The 18493-nt window shown below is 40.1% G+C and overlaps 3 protein-coding genes across 3 annotated transcripts; 1 reads left to right on the top strand and 2 right to left on the bottom strand.

The window, feature by feature from the left end:
* Positions 1-890: 890 nt before the first annotated feature.
* Positions 891-2260, top strand: LOC138873912 (actin cytoskeleton-regulatory complex protein PAN1-like). The gene is made up of 2 exons (XM_070152400.1): positions 891-1791; positions 1938-2260. Exons 1-2 carry the CDS (start codon positions 891-893, stop codon positions 2258-2260), a joined length of 1224 nt encoding a protein of 407 aa, XP_070008501.1.
* Positions 2261-8160: 5900 nt separating this feature from the next.
* On the bottom strand, positions 8161-8589 carry LOC138873911 (uncharacterized). Its single transcript, XM_070152399.1, has one exon. It carries the CDS (start codon positions 8587-8589, stop codon positions 8161-8163), a length of 429 nt encoding a protein of 142 aa, XP_070008500.1.
* A 3058-nt stretch (positions 8590-11647) lies between these two features.
* LOC138873910 (uncharacterized) lies at positions 11648-12420 on the bottom strand. The gene is made up of 2 exons (XM_070152398.1): positions 12028-12420; positions 11648-11962 (listed from the first exon to the last, which is right to left on the bottom strand). Exons 1-2 carry the CDS (start codon positions 12418-12420, stop codon positions 11648-11650), a joined length of 708 nt encoding a protein of 235 aa, XP_070008499.1.
* Positions 12421-18493: the final 6073 nt, after the last annotated feature.

Genomic DNA, 18493 nt, shown 5'->3' with positions numbered 1-18493 from the left:
AGTTGGTTGAATTCCTATATTCTGTGATAACACTAGTGCTATAAGTATGACAAAGAACCCTGTTCATCATAAGAGGACTAAGCACATTGATGTTTGACACCACTTCTTAAGAGATAACTATGATAAAGGATTGATCTCCATAGAATTTGTGCTACTAATAAATAAATTGTTGACATCTTCACTAAAGCACTGAGTGGAGAAAACATTGAGAGGAACAGGTTGGAATTAGGGATGATTAAGATCACCTAATAGGTCCATCTCAGAATGCACAATGAAAAAAATGAAAAAAATAAAAGAAAACAAATTTGGCTAGGAATTCTGAACTTGTGTAATTATCTAGATTAATTCTTACTCAGTTTCATACTTTAATTAGTATACTCCTGTGACATGTATTTATATGACTCACTGATCTCTTACAAAATTTTCTCTATTATGGCATTTGACGCATGTTCAAGAGACTTCTAAATGAAGAATCTGGTTTATCAGTATGGGTTCATATGAAAGCTAAGGTATATTTTCTATACTCTGCACAATTAGAAAGAATAATAATTCAATCATGAGCAGAAGTCCTATACTTGTTAAATTCCTAGAAAATTCTATTTGTTAGCATTGAACCAGTTCTGTTTGCCTAGAACTCTAAACCGAAAATTTTGCCTAAATCTAGGGAAGATAAACCGATCATTCAAAATCTGGAATTTCAAGTTGATTAGACCTCTATTTGACCACTGAAAAAGGTTGTCGTTACCTATTAAATGTGTATTTCTCTTTAAATACACATCATTTATCCTTCCATCTTTATAATTCCAAACCGTCAAAAACATTTCTTCACTTTCACTTGCCCTCTTCTCCAAAACTCTAAATTCCCAAATTCTCTCAAGAAAACAACGATCATGACTAACCCACAAGACAATCCTGGAACTCCTCCACCACCATCTCCCTCAAATTCATCCACACCTTCTCCACCTAGTACACCGCCAAAACCTAGACTGCATAGGGTGAAAATGCTTGCTCGAAAGACCTTAGCATCTGGGGCTTTGAGCAAGAAATTAAATGAAAAGTTGAAGGCAAGCCAGGCCCAAAACTCCAGCTCCATCTCTGATTCTAAATCATATCAATCCACTACTGAGGGAGAAGGACCTAGGTCTTCTAACTCTGAAAAGACTCAAGAATCTCCATCTAAGGCAATTTCTTCTGAGAATATAGAATCTAGGTTTATTCTGGTTGGGTCTGTTAAGGATGTAAAAGTACCAGGGTCACAAAGGAGTGGAGGTAAAAAGAATTTTGAAAAAGAAAAAGAGAGAGAGGGTGTATGTGGTGATGAGAGGGGAAATGGGAAGGGAGCAGTTCTTGCTGTCTGTGGGGTTGCACAAGAAAGGGTAGAAAAGAGTGGCATGAAGTCAAGGGGAAATGGTTCTGGGGAAGCAACTGAAGGGTTGGTTCATCTGAGCACACAGAGAGATGAACTTATTTCATCTACTGAAGAGACCCTACCAGACCTACTGAAAAAGGTTGGGGCAAGCTATGACCCAAAGAAATGTAGAACTCCCACAACAAAAGCCCCCAATGTTCCTAAGCCTTCCAAGAAAAGAAAGGCTTCATCCCCAACACCTACTGCCTCTTCAATGCCAAGGGGTAGAGCCACAAGAAGTAGGGTGAAACAGAGTGAAGTTGATCTACAGAGGGCTTTAAAAGAGAGTAAGAAAAAGAAAATGGATAAAGGAAAGGGAAAGATTGCAGAATCCTCAGAGGCTGTTGAGGAAGAGGATATGGAACTGGTCCATCAAGAAAGGGGTACATCAATGGAGGTTCCTACCCCCTAGCCTAAAAAGCCCAAGACCTCCTCTAAGAAGTTTTTCTCTTTGTCTGAGGCTGTTGAACCTATACTAGCCAAGAGGACAAGATCTGTAGTGAAAAAAAACAATCAAAAATTTCTGAAGATGATGACTGGAGTGGAGAAGAAGAAGTAAATGACTCTGAGAAGGAACATGATAAGCTTGCCATGTTTGGCAAAAGAAAGATTTTAAAGGGTAGAATGCTGAAAGACCTGGTGGAACCAGGAATGATGAGATTGGTGGATGCTTTAGCTGCTCAGGGATGGAAGGACATGGTCCTTCAGATGGATGGTAGGCTAGCCAGAAATGAGCTAATTGAATTTATGGCCAATGTTGCGGTTAAGGATAGCATTGTTAGTAGCCTAGTGAAAGGAGTCCAAGTGCAATTATGCAAAGAAACTGGGAGAGATCCAAGACATACCCTCTGATAGATTTGATGACTATACAAGGCAAAGGTGGCCCTGCTTGGACTCCATCCCTACTTCTCTTGCAATCACCAGGAAGTTTTGTGATTCAGAAGAGGTGAATGAAGCCAGGGCTGTGCAGAAAAGTGAAATGAGGCCTGAGCACAAGGTCTTGTTTGAATTTGTCAAGAAGTGTTTATTGCCCAGACAGGAGAGAAGGCACATTTCTAATTACATGGATCTAGTTCTTATGGAGTGCCTGGAGAGAGGAAAGCAAATCAACTAGCATGCCTTCATTATCAAGCTGCTAGACAGGGTCATAAATGGCTTCAAGGCCTATGCTACTCCCTATGGCTTTATTCTAACCACAGTTCTAGATGGACTCAATGTGCCTCTGAAGAAATGGGAAATGTCCTCGAGCAAGGATCACTTTGGCATCAATACTCTTCTCGTTTGTGACTATGCAGTCACTGCTATCCCAAATTAACCTGGTTCATCTCAGAAGGCACCCATCAACAGCAAAGTTAGGACTCTGGTTTAGGAATATGCAGCCAAGGATGCTGAAATAGCTAGGCTCAAGGTTCGTCTGATTGAAGTGGAAACTAAGAGGGATGGTCTCACAACTGAGCTTGCCAAAGAAAAGGGAAGAATGATGGAATTCTTCATAACATTCTGAGTCTTCTCCAAACACAAATCCAACACTCCAGTTCCTCCAATCTTTAGGACTCCTGAACTTGTTTAGTACCTCAGTGACCCAGATTAGGAATGTTTCTATCTTTTGTTTTTGCTCATGTTTGAATGTTTTTCTTTCTTTTTGTGGATTGTTGGTGGCAACATATCTCTGTCAATGATAACTATTGTTTTGCTCTCGTTCAATGATTAATCTGTCCTTGATAGTTTAAATATGTTTGCTTGATTACTGATGATTGCACCATGATTGCACTTGCAGTTACCCCAGTGGCCATGAGTACTTATTAAAATCTGGGTATAACACTTTGTATGCAACTTTTCGATGATGCCAAAAGGGGGAAGAGACATTGTGCTTTACACATTCTGAAAATAAGTGATATTTATAACTTAATTAACCTGGTCCTTGATGATAAGTGAATTTTCTAAGTTTAGTATTGATGGTTAAGCTAAGTTCTTACAGGTTCCAAACCAGTAAAAAGCACAGAGTTTGTCATCATTAAAAAGGGGGAATTTGTTGGCCCAAGAATAGGTGAAGTTTTGAAGAATGACAAAAAGAACTCAGTCATGGACCAGGTCCATCTTGTAAAGCACAGTCATGATCAACCTATACATGTGAGATGCACATGAAGGAGATAAGTCCTACTGATCAAGTAGCAATATCTCATGATCTGATCGAAAAGGTTGCATATTGGATAAGGGGAGAAAGTCTCCTTATATGAAGAGAACACAATCTAGGATGAAGATAGTGTTAGAGTTTGAGATCATCATGAACTCTTCTACGATAGGAGAGAAGCAATTGAGTTCCAATCAAACTCTAATTACTAACCTATTAAATGTCAGTGTTGTTCTCTTTTACAGGTAATGCATATACGCAGAAGGTAACTAAATTGAGAGCAAAAGAGCAAGGCGATTTTGCAAGTAATTTGTGTGTGATTTAAGTGTGCACTCCTGAAGCTACTTGAAAGAGATAGAAGAATCAATTCCATTGTGTCTATCTTTTTCCTGGTGCTTTCTAGTTCCATTTTCTGTATTTTTATTCCGCAAATAGTAATAGTTGGAACACCTAGAAGAACCAGGTTCTTCTATAGTTTAGTTAAGCAAAAATTGGGTACTACACAAATCACCCCCCTCCCCCCATGTGTAGTATTGACGCTTAAAACATCAGTACCTTTTATAGAAATCATGCCTATAGGAATTGTGAGTAAATTCTGCCTGCTTCATTACACGTTCAACTAGGTATCATTTTTATAGGAATTAAATCAGCAATAATAGATATCATGCCTATAGGATCCGAAATTAGTCTAGTCTAAAATCAGCCTCATTCATACTGTTCTTAACTAGTTTTTAAACAACTCTCTCATTTCCTACTAATACAGTTTAGAGAGCATGCCTGTAGGATCTCAAATCGTTGCTTTAAAATTGAACTGCTTTGCCATATTCTAAACCAACTAGATATCATGTCTATAGGACCTCACCCAAACACTTAGGCATGTTTTAGGTGATAATAACAATAAAATTGAATTCGCCTTTTGTTAATTAGCAATTGCTACAACCAGCAGGTAGGCCTGATTCAGACTTCTTATCTGAGTTATGTAATAAACTGGTCTGCCTCAATAATTGAAACTTCCCTTACCTTAGTATGTTAAATTCATACCTTAGATGTATGTTTAAGTCATGCTATTTATGTGCTTTGTTTGAGGAGGTATATATGAGCCTCTTATTTGTTACATGTTTCCCCTAGCGTGCAACCCCATATGTTTTGTATGTCACCTTAGCTTTTTCACCTTTAAAACCTAAAATCAGCCTAATATCCCTCCCCTTTAAGAATAGTAGTCCTAAACTCCTTCGGGACTGATAGGAAGGTACGGGTAGTAGCGTGAAATAGAGGTCGACACCATTTCGCGCTTTAATACCATAATGGGGTGGAAAGGGTAGATATGGGTATGATGGCCGGTGCGCTAATACCACGTGTATTCCCTTTTTTGAGGAGTGTCATACCGGGTATCGCATTGATGTGATCCATATTAAATATAAACCTAGGACCCCCTTGCCCTTTATTTGCAAACTTCTTTTCAAGAACTCGTCTTTTAATTGTTCTTTTATGTGTTTAAATTTAAAACCCCTACTATTTGAGCTTATACTTGTCTATTTGCTAAATTGCACAAATTCATAAAACTGACTAGTCGGGAACCACACTAGTGGATCCTGAGGGGTGCCTAATACCTTCCCCTTAGGATAATTTCAAGCTCTTACCCAATCTCTGGTTATCAAACGAACTTAGAAGTGAACCCTTATAGGTGTCCTACTGCGCCTTAAACCATTAGGTGGCGACTCTTCAAATGCAAACCCTAGTTCCCAAGGAACTAGTTGTCCTACACCCGAAATGTCATAAACCCGATCTCCCGATTGCATAAGAGGGAAAAAGGGGCGCGACATGCATCTTCTGCAGCTCAGCTTTCAAATCATCCATATATTTCCGGAGCTGAGGCATACCTCCAACCTCACCCTGCTCAACCTTCTCAAGATGCGCTTCAACGTGCTTGAGGCGATCCTCATAAGTTTGATGTTGCTGCTGAAGAACAGTCACTAAGGATTGGATAGGGGTCAATGCTTGCCGGATGAGGTTGAGAATTTCCTTGATTAGCTGGTCTGCATTAGCATTGGCATGCTGAGCAAGTAGACCTAGCTAGGATAGAGCTCGTAAAGGGACCTGGGCCTATGCAATAGAGGACTGTGGAGTGGCTGTGGAAGTAGTTGGGGCCTCAGAGGTGTTCGGCAATGCAAGGACCTCTGATGCTGCTATATCTGTTGGAGGAGGAATGTGAGTCTCTGACTGAGTTGCAGTTTCCTTTTCTACTACATCACTGATTCTCATGATGTTGATGTCTTTAAAAGCCTTCTCCATTTTCTCATGCCTAGGCAGAGGAGGCACACTTGAAGCTTAGCAAAGAGCAGTGATCAAGCAGCGGAAAGGAAGTGAGGTTTGTTTCTGGTTGGCTTTGATTCCCAGCTCTTGGAATATTATTTCCTCCACATCAATCTTGATGCCTGTCATGATGCACACAATGAGGAGTGCTTTCTCAATATTGATGTCAGTTTCATTTCTGGACGGCATCAGACGGGATGTAACAAAGCTAAGCTAGTATCGACCCTTCCTTATGAGATCCTCCTTGTAAATCTTGTGTTTAGGGTCAATCCAGGCCGGTGTCCCCTTTGCTATGATAGAGGCAACCCAGGTACGCTCATTGTGTTTGTTGGCGACTTAGCACCATATTCAGTTGTGCCTAACCGCCAATCCTCAAAATACCATTCATTGATCGTCTCAGCACCATAACTAACTTCAACCCCTCGCACTAAGAAAGACTTTGCAAAGATCCTGTTACGCTTCTATGAAGCACTCGTTGAGGCACCATATGAAACATAAAACTCCCTCACAATTATCTCATTGTATTCATCCGGGACCTTAGTAAAGAACTCCCACTTCCTCTGCTTGATGTCTCGAGTATGTGAGGATAATGCTTTGATAGCCCATTTAAACTCAATTGCTTTTTCTCGAGAATTTTCCTCTTTGAAAGCCCACTTTGTATAGATCTAGGGAGCCCTTGGCCTCAAACCGGAGGTTAAGGTCCTCCCCCAGTTTCATTCGTGCCTCAACCTATAGATCAGCAATAGGTCCGAGGTCACTCTATGACTCCTCCTCTTTAGGCTGGGAGGAGTGCTCCGTAGTAATGTGGAGTGCATGAGCCTGCTGACATTTTGTTTGCACTGCCTGTTGGCTAGGATTTGTAGCCCTTTTCTGTCTACAACTGGGCATTGATTGCGTTCGATTGGACTTCTTTGGTGCCATTCCTATTGATGAAATATTGTAGGAGTGAGTGAAATAGCTTAGGGAAATTTATTAGAGACATAAGAAAAAGAACAAAAAAATGAGCCCACTATGCAATGGGTTATACGATCGCATATCAAGTATGCGGACCGTATAACCATCGCATATGTGCAGAAACAGAAAGTCATCAACAGTTATGCAATTGCAAAACCAACCGCATAAGTGGTTATACGATCGTAAAGTGACCCCATATTTGAAGGCTAGATATCCTGATGTCCTGCCTCACTCTGCGGTAGATTTGTGGACCACATAAAAGGTTTTCCATTGCAAAAGCAATCGCATAACCTGTTCTAGCTTAGGGAAATTTAGGGGGGGTCATATGCAATAATTGTGCGAACCGCAAAGAGATTATGCGGCCCGCAGAAGTCATCTTCCTCACAAAAATTACACCTTCCCCAAATCACGTGGGTTCTTATTGCCACCCATTTTAAAAGTCTAAAGCCCATTGCGTTTAATTTCACAAGAGAGAGGGGTACTCAGACTTTCCCCTCTTTGGTTCATCAACTATAGTACACACGCAATTCCTCAATCCACTCCTTACCAAAAAAAATCAAATGCACATACTATACTAACAAGCCAGTAAAACATTTATCCCAATTTGACCATTTACAAGAAAACAAATTCAGATATCAATGGCTTTCGAGTTAGGTTAGATTTACAAGAGGAAGAACAAGAAGGAGGAATAAGAGTAAAGAGAAGAGAAGAGAAACCAGAAGCCATACCTGAAACTCGAGGATTTAAAAATTGAAATGGGAAAGATTGTGAGTGTGTTTTGATCCTTTCTCTTTTTCGTCCTTAGCAGATTCTATGCGTTCTCTTCTTCTCTCATTGTTTTTTTCTTTTTTTTTATTTTTTTTTATTCAAACGTGAGTGTGTACAGAGAGTGGGTTAGGGCAGATATGTGGCGCATAAGTTCATCGCATAACACAATATGCGATCGCATAAGTGTTATGTGGTGGACTTATGACTGGGTAGCCTAGATACACTTTGCTATGAAAAATGCAATCGCAAAGTGCATATATGGGCCGCATAAATGAGAAACGACCGCATATTTGACAAGTAAATTAGCCAAACATTCTGCCTGAGTCTGCGATGACCATGCGGTTCGCATAGTCATTATGTGACCGCATAGTTGTCGCTCAATCTGAACCTCTCTTTCCTTCAGTTTCTTCAGCACTAGGACCTTGTTCATGATATTTTACATGCACTCTAGCACACACATCAACTTGCTCAATCTAATCTACGTAAATAATAATAAAAACTACAAAAGAGTGTTACCACACATGGGTTGCCTCCCAAGAAGCACTTGATTTAACGTCGCGGCACGATGCAGTTGACTCATTTTGGATTATTCCTTGGTAGGAGCTTCTATTGGACTATCCCTTAGAGCAAATTGTTCTATCAAATGCCTTTCTCCTGCAGTACCAAGGTAATGCTTGACTCGTTGTCCATTCACCTTAAAAGTTCGAGTCCCATCCTCCGACTCCAATTCAATAGCACCATAGGGAGACACACTCACAACTTTGAACGGGCCAGAACATTTGCACTTGAGTTTACCCGAAAATAACTTGAGTCTTGAATTGAAGAGTAAGACCAAGTCACCAGAATTGAACTCCCGCTTCAAGATCTTCTTATCATGGACAAACTTCATCCTCTCTTTGTATATGGCTACACTCTCATAGGCATGGAGACGGAATTCTTCCATCTCATTAAGTTGTGTCATCCTCAGGTTAGCAGCCTCAGCCCAGTCAAGATTCAGCTTCTTCAAAGCCCACATGTCTTTGTGTTCAAGTTCTACTAGCAAGTGACAAGCTTTTACAAAAACCAAACTGTACGGTGAAGTGCCAATAGGGGTCTTAAATATTGTGCGATATGCCTATAACGCATCAACTAGCTTCCTTGACCAGTACGGTCCTGTTTGCATTGACAGTTTTCGCTAGGATGTTTTTGATTTCTCTATTCGAAACTTCAACCAGACCACTCGACTGAGGATGATAGGGTGTGGACACCTTGTGCTTTACACCATATTTTTTTAAGCAGCTCAGCGAAAGCCTTGTTGCAGAAATGAGAACCACCATCACACGGGATGGCCCTTGGAGTACCAAACTGTGTGAATATGTTCTTCTTCAAAAATGCAGTCACACTCCTTGCTTCATTGTTCGGTAAGGCAATTGCCTCGACCCATTTAAAGACGTAGTACACATCCACCAAGATGTAGGTCATCCCATACGAGCTCACGAAAGGGCCCATAAAGTTTATCCCCCACACATCAAAGATCTCAACTTCTAATACAAAATTTATCGGCATCTCATGTCTTTTAGATATTGACCCTTGTCTTTGACATTGGTCACATGCCTTGACCATTTGATTTGCATCTTGGTAGATCGTTGGCCAATAGTAGCCACATTCAAGCACTTTTTCCCCCGGCCGATTTCCTCCATGATGACCCCCAACCGGTGAATCATGGCATGCCTTGAGAATTGCCATTACCTCATCTTCTGGAAAGCACCACCGGATGATGTTGTTAGCACAAATATGTAACAAAAAGGGTTCCTCCTAATAGTAATGCCTACATTCCCGTAAGAACTTTTTCTTTTGATAAGCTTCCAATCCATTGGGAACAAGGTCACTAACCAAGAAGTTAGTGATGTCGGCATACCAAGGAGCAAATGTGTTAGACAATGCCAGTATGTATTCATTTGGAAAAGCATCATTGATTTCAAGGTCTTCTTTTGGTCTCCCTGCCTCTTCAAGCCTAGAAGGTGATCCGCAACTTGATTTTCCGTCCCTTCCCAATCCTTGACTTTAAAGTCGAATTCTTGAAACAAAAAGACCCACCAAATCAATGTTGGTTTGGCATCCTTCTTCACCATAAGATAGCGAAGAGTAGCATGGTCGGTGTACTATCACTTTGCACCCCGACAAATAAGCCCGAAATTTTTCAAAAGCATAGACAATGGCAAGAAGTTCTTGCTCAATCACAGTATAATTCATTTGAGCTCCATTAGGTGTCTTGCTTTCATAATAGACAGGGTGAAAAATCTTGTTATGATGTTGGCCAAGTACCACCCCAATAGCTACACCACTAGCGTCACACTTGAGTTAGAATGGAAGAGACCAATCGGGTGTGACAATAATAGGTGTGTGGTGAGCTTTTCTTTCAATTCCTCAAAGGCTTTGAGGCACTTTTCATCAAATACAAACTTTGCATCTTTCTCAAGGAGTTTGCACGTGGGATTTGTAATTTTGGATAATTCCTTGATGAAACGCCTATAGAAGCTGGCATACCCCAAAACACTTCGGACACCTTTAACTGAAGTAGGCAAAGGAATCTTGGAAACGATCTCGATCTTTGCCCGGTCAACCTCTATGTCTTGTTTGGAAATTTTGTGGCCCAAAAAAATTCCCTCATCCACCATGAAGTGGAATTTCTCCCAATTTAGCACAAGGTTTGTTTCTTTACATCTTTTGAGCACTTGTCTAAGGTTATCTAGACAATGCTCAAAAGCATCACCCACGACAGAGAAATCGTCCATGAATACCTCTAAGAAATATTCCACCATGTCTGAGAAGATTGACATCATGCACCTTTGGAAAGTAGCCGGAGCGTTGCATAGCCCAAATGGCATCCGGCTAAAAGCAAACATTCCATATGGACAAGTGAATGTTGTCTTTTCCTGCTCTTCCAATGAAATATTAATTTGGTTGTATCCGGAATATCCATCCAAGAAGCAGTAGAATGACCTTCCCACTAGCCGATCAAGTATTTGATTAATAAAAGGCATAGGGAAATGGTCCTTGCATGTAGCTCTGTTTAGCTTCTGTTAATCCATACAAACCCTCCATCCGGTCACTATTCTTGCTGGGATGAGCTCATTTATGTCATTTTCAACCATGGTCATGCCTCCCTTTTTCGGTACACATTGCACCAGACTCATCCATGAACTATCAGTAATAGGGTAGACTACCCCGGCATCCAACCACTTGATGATTTCTTTCTTTACCACCTCCTGCATGGAAGGGTTAAACCTTCATTGATACTCCACACATTGTTTACTCTCATTCTCCAATTGTATCTTGTGTTCGCAAATTCTAGCAGGAATCCCCCGGAAGTCTTCTATTGTCCACCCAATAGCTTGCCTATGCTCCTTCAATACATTCAACAGTTGTTCTACCTGCACATCATTCAACAAAGAAGAAACGATTACTGATAGAGTGCCATTAGAGCCAAAAAATTTATACCTCAAGTGTGGTGGAAGTGGTTTGAGATCTAGTTGTTGCGGCTCAATAATTGAAGGCTTTACGGGAGGAGTGACTCTATTCTCTAAGTCGAGAGAGAGTTTTTTTGGGGCATAAGTGTAGGACCCAAGACCTTCTAATGCATTTACTGATTCCATGTACCCCTCCATATGTTTACCATCGAAATATACCAAAATAGCCGCCAACGCCTCACCGAGGCATTGTTCTTCCATCTTCATTTCAACTGCATCTTCCACCTCATCAACAACATCAATCACCGAGATGTTTTCATATTCATGTGGTAGTTTCATACCCTTGCTTGTTTGGAATGTGACCTCTTTATCATTCACACGGAACTTGATCTCATTCCGTTCCAAATCCATTAGTGCTCTTCTTGTAACAAGAAATGGTCTCCCCAAGATGATAGGGATCTCTTTGTCAACTACACAATCATGGATTACGAAATTGGCGGGCAAATGGAACTCTCCCACTTTTACAAGCATATCATCGACAATTCCCACCGGTCTCTTTATGGAATGATCGGCCATTTGCAACCTCATACTTGTAGGCCTCGGCATACCTAACCCCGCTTGCTTCTAAATAGAAAGAGGCATCAAGTTGATGCTATCCTTATTATCACAAAGAGCTCTTGCAAAATCACGCACCCTAATAGTGCATGGAATGGTGAAAGCTCTTAGGTCTTCTTTCTTTTGAATGGTGGTTGTTGCAATGATGGAACTAACCTGGTAAGTCACATTCACCACTTCATTCTTGTTGGTTTTCTTATTGGTGATCAAGTCTTTCAAATACTTATCAAAACCCGGCATCTCTTGAAATGCTTCCATAAATGGGATATTTACCGATAACTGCTTGAGAATGTCATAGAACTTTTTGAGTTTGCTATCATCAACCTTCTTAGCAAGAAAGGATGAGGAGGTCTAGGAATAGGTGGTAAAGTTTTTTGTGTCTCTTTTACCTTCTCGTTTACCTCTTCCTGGTTCGCTTCTTGAACTTTCAACTCTTCCGGGATCTTTTTAGCTTCAACGTCAATTGGCTCTTCAACTTGTGCCTCAACCTCTTGTTCGAACTCTTCCACTTCAACCACTTGTTCATTTTCTCCTTGAAGTACCTTCCCACTCCGAGTAGTAATTTCCATGCAATGAGAAGTTGGACCACTCCCACTACCCTTTGGGTTCGCAATTGTGTCACTTAGAAGTGTCCCCTTTTTCTTTGGATTTTGTTCCCTAGAGAGATCTTTCATTTGCATCTCCAATTTTTGAATGGATGTGGTATGAGAACCAACAAGCTCGATCATATTCCTCATAGAAGTGTCGGAACTTTCTTGATTTTGCAATACTCGTTCAAGCATGTTTTCAACCTTGGAATCACTTGAGGAACCTTGATTTGAATATTACCCCTTTGGTGGAACATAAGGGTTTGAACTCTGATTTCAGAAGTTGTTGTTGTTATTCCAATTTCCTTAATTTGAGCTACCTTGGTCATTTCGCCACTGTTGGTTGCCTTGCCCTTGCGAGTTAGGCCTCCATTGATTTTGTTGTCCTTGACCTTGGTATTGTTGCCTTTGATAGCCTCTTTGAGAGTTGTTGACATAGTTTGCTTCCTAATAATCTTCATTTGATGAGGGTTGAACATCTTCCACCACATTTACCTTCTTCGTTTGGCTTTCAGAGAACATTTTTGTCAACACATTGACATTGGTGGGTAGCCCTACAATTACTTGATCTCTTTCTTGGTTATCCTTAATTATGTTGGTCAAGGAAGGAGTACCATATGCAATTCCACCTGTGGTGTCCTCTGAGTGCCAGGCTTGGTTATGTTTTGCCATTTTGTCAAGGATTTTTGTGATCCTTGCAAATGTCTTATCCATAAAAGATCCATCAGCTGCATTCTTGGCTATAGATTGGTTCATAGCATCTAAACCCATGTAGAATTTCTCCAACAAGATAGAATCCGGAAAACCATGATTAGGCAACCTCATCAAATATAACTTGAATCGATATCACGCCTCATATAGATGTTCTCCTGATAGTTTCTTGAAAAAGAAAATTTTATCTCGGAGCTTAGATTTCTTACTTTGCGGGAACCATTTAGCTAAGAATGCTCGGACAAGTTCAGGCCAAGAATGAATGGAATTTGGTGGCAAATTCTGAAGCCATTTCCGTGCTTCCCCAGTCAGTGAGTACTTGAACACCCTCAACCTTAGGGCATTATCTAAGACGTTGTTCTGTTTGTGCATCGCACAAATACCCAGGAAGTTTCAAAGATATTATGTCGGATCATCATCAGTGGAATTCCTGAAAAACCCCTCCACTTTGAGCATTAGGATTAAACCATGTTCCACATTGAAAGTGGCAGCGCCAACTATCGGAGGTACAATAGCATTTGTATCCTCAATGTACTCATCTATGCCCGCAAAAGGATTTGTTCCATTTTCTCCTCATATTCAGCCATGTTTTCCTATCAATACCAAGCAAAACAAGCAAAGTGTGATGGAATAGAAGAAGACGTAATAAAGCACACTAATTAGTAATTTCAAAACCATATTCCTCGGCAATGGCGCCAAAATTTGATACGCTCAAATTACACTTTAATTAAATAGTGTAAGGTAGTCGGTGTCAAATATAATAACCCAACAAGGTTGGGGTCGAATCCCACAGGGAATAAGGTGTGAATAGTTTACTTTAGTAGTGTGGCACTTGACTTAGGTCGTAATTCTATTCCGTTAATGTAACAAGAGAATGATATGATTTTGAATTGAAAAGGTAACTAATTTTGATATGAGAATGTAAATTATTTGATTAAGGAAACCAAGGATGTGTCCCCGTTAATGGAATGTAATGCTATCGGTGTTAATATGATATATTTCTAATGGAAGGTCCTTTGATATGCAAATGATTTCTAATTGACTACCCAATATTTTCCAATGGTTGAGTAGTATTTTCTCTTTATGATTTTTCCAAATACAATAGAGTTCTACTTATGCCAAGTAGAACTCACTTATTCCTAAGCGATTCTATTAAACAAGATTTAAAGTTTTGAGTTCTTGATATTCAATTCTACTAAACCCTAACTCAGTTTTCCAAGTAAAGAAAGGGTAAAATGGAATAGACTAATGTTTACAACCACCAACCATAAATAAAGAACAAGAATTGAATAAATATCAACCAACCATTATATATATATTCAAAGTTAAACACCCATTAATATTACACTCATCTAGGGTCCACAACATTAGTATTTAAAACTAGCTACTCATACTAAAATACTAGAACTAAGTATTTAATAAATCCATAAAGCTTACAAAAGTGCAAGATTCCTTCTTCACAACCTTCCAAATAAATGGAGTATTCAATGCTCTCTAAGTAGGACCTTGTTTCAGAATTGAATGACCCACAAAAACCCTAGTTATTCTCTTTATAGTGGGCCATAAGCCGTGGTCAAAATCAGACAAAAATACCCCTTCAGTTAACTTATGCGATCGCATATTGGTCGCAGACCAGTTATGCGGCCCGCATATTCTTCATTCCATCACAGACTTGCTGAGTTCCCAATTCTTGCTTCAGTCGCATATAAATTATGCGGTTCGCATGTGTGTTATGCGACCGCATATGCCATTGCATATCATGGTGAGAACTTTCTTCCAATGGAGTTATGCGACCATGATGTGGCTCGCATAAGTGTTATGCGACCGCATAATGGACCGCACATTTTCTTCTTCATTTGTCAAAAAGTCTGTCTCTGTTTGCGATCACCATTTGAATTATGCGGTCCGCATGTGAATGTGACGACCCGGCCCGTCGTCTCATGAGTTACCGCCCCATTTTCCCCATTTTCTATTTCTTCATGCTTCGTTATCTGTATCTTGTGTGATCGAGTTGATTTGGAGTGGTTTTGGTAGGAAATGAGACACTTAGTCTCTTTTAAGAAGGCTTAAGTTGGAAAAGTCAACCGGACGTTGACTTATGAGTTATAGGGATTATATTTGAATTCCGATGGTTTGGTTAGCTCCGTGAGGTGATTTGTAACTTAGGAGTGTGATCGGAAGTGGTTTTGGAAGTCCGGTGTAGAATTTGGCTTGAATTGACGAAGTTAGTATTTTGGCGATTTCCTGTTGATAGGCGAGATTTTGATCCGGGAGTCGGAATGGAATTCCGAGAGTTGTCGTAGCTTTGTTAGGTGATTTGGGATGTGTGTGCAAAATTTTAGGTCATTCGGACGTGGTTTGGTTGGGTTTTTGATCGAATGCGTGTTTTGGAAGTTTTAGAAGAACTTAGGCTTGAATTCGATGTAATTTGATGGTTTTGGTGTTAATTTAGGTGTTTTGATGATTTGAACAAGTTTGGATGATGTTTTAGGATGTGTTGGTGCTTTTGGTTGAGGTCCCAGTGGCCTCGGGTGAGTTTCGGGTGGTTAAACGGACTATTTCATCTTTGGAAAAGTTGCAGATTTTTGTTTAGCTTCAGCTGTGCACCAGAAAATTTCTGGTGCGAAGAGTCCAGTTTGGAAGCTCATATCTTGAAATATATAAGGAATCAAAAAAAGTGCAAAACATAAAAGTTGTAGCCCTTGCATTATAGTTTCCATAAAGTTAAACCATTCAAGATTTCGATATTCTATCAGAAAGTTATGATGAAACGAATATGGCTAGTGGATTAGTTTTGACAGAATTTTTTGATGCACTTTAGAAGCTCATATCTAGGAATATATAAAGCGTTATATGGTGTACAACCTATCAAATGAAAGATCTTTGAGTCTAGTTTTTAAATATTTAAACTGTTTGTGATTTGGATATTTTCACAAGGAGTTATAGGCGTTTTAACAGAAGGCGTATAGCAGAGAAAATGGTATGAGGATGTACAACCTGCACAGTGCAAGGTACACCTCGATGAAGCCTGGGCAGAATGTTTTTAAGTCCTCTTGTCCGTGATTTGGGTCCATTTTTCAGCCATAGTTGATCATTTTGAGAGCTTTTTTAAGGAGATTGAAGAGGGATTCAAGGAGAAACGTTTGGAGGTAAGAATTTCGGACCTAAAACTCATTTATATTGTGAAATCCACCTAGAAAATCATTGAATTCTTGCTAAAAATGGAAGAAATAGGGCTTGGGATTTTGAGATTTTGATTGGGGATTTGGAGGACCATTTGGAGTCGGATTTGAGAACTTTTGGTATGTATGAACTCGTGGGGAGATAAGGAACCCGTTGATGTAAAAATTTCTGAATTTCGAGAAGTGGGCTCGGGGCTCGGGTTTTGTCAATTTCGAGAATTTTGATATTTTTCGATTGTTTTCGATTGGGTATTGTTTCTTTAGATAATGTGACATGTTCGTTGTGATTTTGGTCAGATTCGACGCGCGAGGAGGCCAATTTGATAGGCAAGGGCATAGCGAGCTAGAGCTTTGGCCAGTTTGAGGTGAGTAATGATTTTAAATGATGTCATGAGGGTTTGAAATCCTCGATTTTGCACAACGTAGTGCTATACTGAGATGAGATACACGCTGCGTGATGAGCGTGGGGTTCATTGCTACTGGGGATTGTGACTTGGTCCATCCCAATTGATATTTTCACTACATTTTGACTGAAACTTATGCATTGTCATCCTGAATTGGACTAGTTGCCATGTTTGGGGCCTTGTGCTGACCTGTAGAACCCTTATGGGATTTTTGACTGGTTTTCCTCACTTATTTGCTAAAAATCATATCCTCGGTCATGTTTCTAATTGTTTAAAAATGATATGAACCGAGTTATGAAATGTTAACCATAAATGAGAGAAATATGTGGGCTGAGATCCCTACCTTATATTATTGTGCCCGAGAGGCTGTGATTATAATGACTGAAAGGGGTTGAGGACCCAATAGTGAGGATATTATATATGATATTGGATCGGGCTGCACGCCGCAGCAAATACTTATATGGACTGGGCTGCGCGCCGCAGCAAATATGCAAATACATATATTGGATCGGGCTGCATGCCGCAGCAAACACTTATATGGACCGGGCTGCGCGCCGCGGTAAATATGTAAATATATATATATATATATATATATATATATATATATATATATATGGATCGGGCTGCACGCCGCAGCAATATAGCGCTTGGGCTGTAGGAGCCCCTCCGGAGTCTGCACACCCCCAGTGAGCGCAGTTGACTATTATTATTATGGATCGGGCTGTGCGCCACAGCGATATACGGATCGAGCTGTGTGTCGCAGTGGTATATATATATATATATATATGTTTCGATTTCGGTTATTGTGAGAAGTATATGAATTGAGTATTGAGGGTAAGAAATAAGTAAATGAACAAAAATGCTCAAGGAGCGAATATATACTGGATTAATGCCTGTCAAATTACCTGTTTTCACCTGGTTCAAAGAGTTTCATTCAATTTTCTTTACTACTTGCTCTTTAAATGGTTTTACTGCTTTGATATAGAAATGTTTAGTGCCTTTACATGATTTCATACCGTCAGCCATTATTTATTGTTATTACTCACTGGGTCGAAGTACTCACATTACTCCTTGCACCGCGTGTGCAGGTACAGGTGTACCTAAGGTGTAGAGCGAGCTTTCCTGCCGTTTCGTTTTTCATCGGAGTTATCGAGGTAGCTGCATGGCGTCTGCAGACCCGATTTATCCCTCTATCTTTCTTTACTATTCCGCATTTTAGACATATTTCTGCATTAGGCTGTTGAAACCTTGTATTAGAGGCTCAGACTTGTGACACCAGATCATTGGGCATTTGTAGAGATTTCATTATGGCCTTCCACATATTTCAATCTTTTATTTCAGACTTCTACTTATATTAAATTGGTATCTATTTCTGAAAATTGGTAATGAATTCTAATAAGAAAGGATTGTGAGTGGTAATTGGTCGGGCTTGCCTAGCATCGTGTTGGGCGCCATCACGACCGGGATTGGGGTCGCGACAGTGAACCATGCGACCGCATACTTGCAGCATATCTATTATTTTGCGACCTTTTGACTTCTTTTCCATGTTTTTGGGTCTTCAAGCTCATGCACTACAAAAAAAACAAACTTGATCAGAATTAACTAAAAATGCATTAAAAGACGATTTAAAATCTAGGCAATTGGTATCAATTGTGCCGAAATTCTACGGCACATCAGAAGTGTAATTAAGAACATCGCACATAGGTAGATTAGATAGAAACCCAATTCCAAACCAATATTAGCTCTCTATAGAAATCGATCCAGACCTCTCGGGTAAAAGTTGCATCGACCACTCTTGCCATTCTATAGTGGTATAGGGTTAGAACCGATCATCGTTCTTACTGTATCTGCTCGTGAGGCTGCCTCCGCTGAAAGATCAAATAATTTTGAGGCGGCCTTGAATTGCAAAACTAAATGGATTGCTGTTGTGGAGGTGAACTATGCCCAATTGAAGGAGAAGCATAAGAAGAT

This window comes from Nicotiana sylvestris, chromosome 7 (genome assembly GCF_000393655.2).
Source record: "Nicotiana sylvestris chromosome 7, ASM39365v2, whole genome shotgun sequence".
NCBI lineage: Eukaryota > Viridiplantae > Streptophyta > Magnoliopsida > Solanales > Solanaceae > Nicotiana > Nicotiana sylvestris.
The sequence above is the reverse complement of the archived record's forward strand: the minus strand, read 5'-3'. Positions and strand labels throughout refer to the sequence as shown.

Coding starts and splice junctions, on each gene's coding strand:
- LOC138873912 (XM_070152400.1), top strand. CDS start 891: ATGACTAACCCACAAGACAATCCTGGAACTCCTCCACCACCATCTCCC. Junction 1,792..1,937: donor ACTGGTCCATCAAGAAAGGG/GTACATCAATGG, acceptor AAATTTCTGAAG/ATGATGACTGGAGTGGAGAA.
- LOC138873911 (XM_070152399.1), bottom strand. CDS start 8,589: ATGTGGGCTTTGAAGAAGCTGAATCTTGACTGGGCTGAGGCTGCTAAC.
- LOC138873910 (XM_070152398.1), bottom strand. CDS start 12,420: ATGCTTGAACGAGTATTGCAAAATCAAGAAAGTTCCGACACTTCTATG. Junction 11,963..12,027: donor AGGAAGAGGTAAACGAGAAG/GTAAAAGAGACA, acceptor CTTGCTAAGAAG/GTTGATGATAGCAAACTCAA.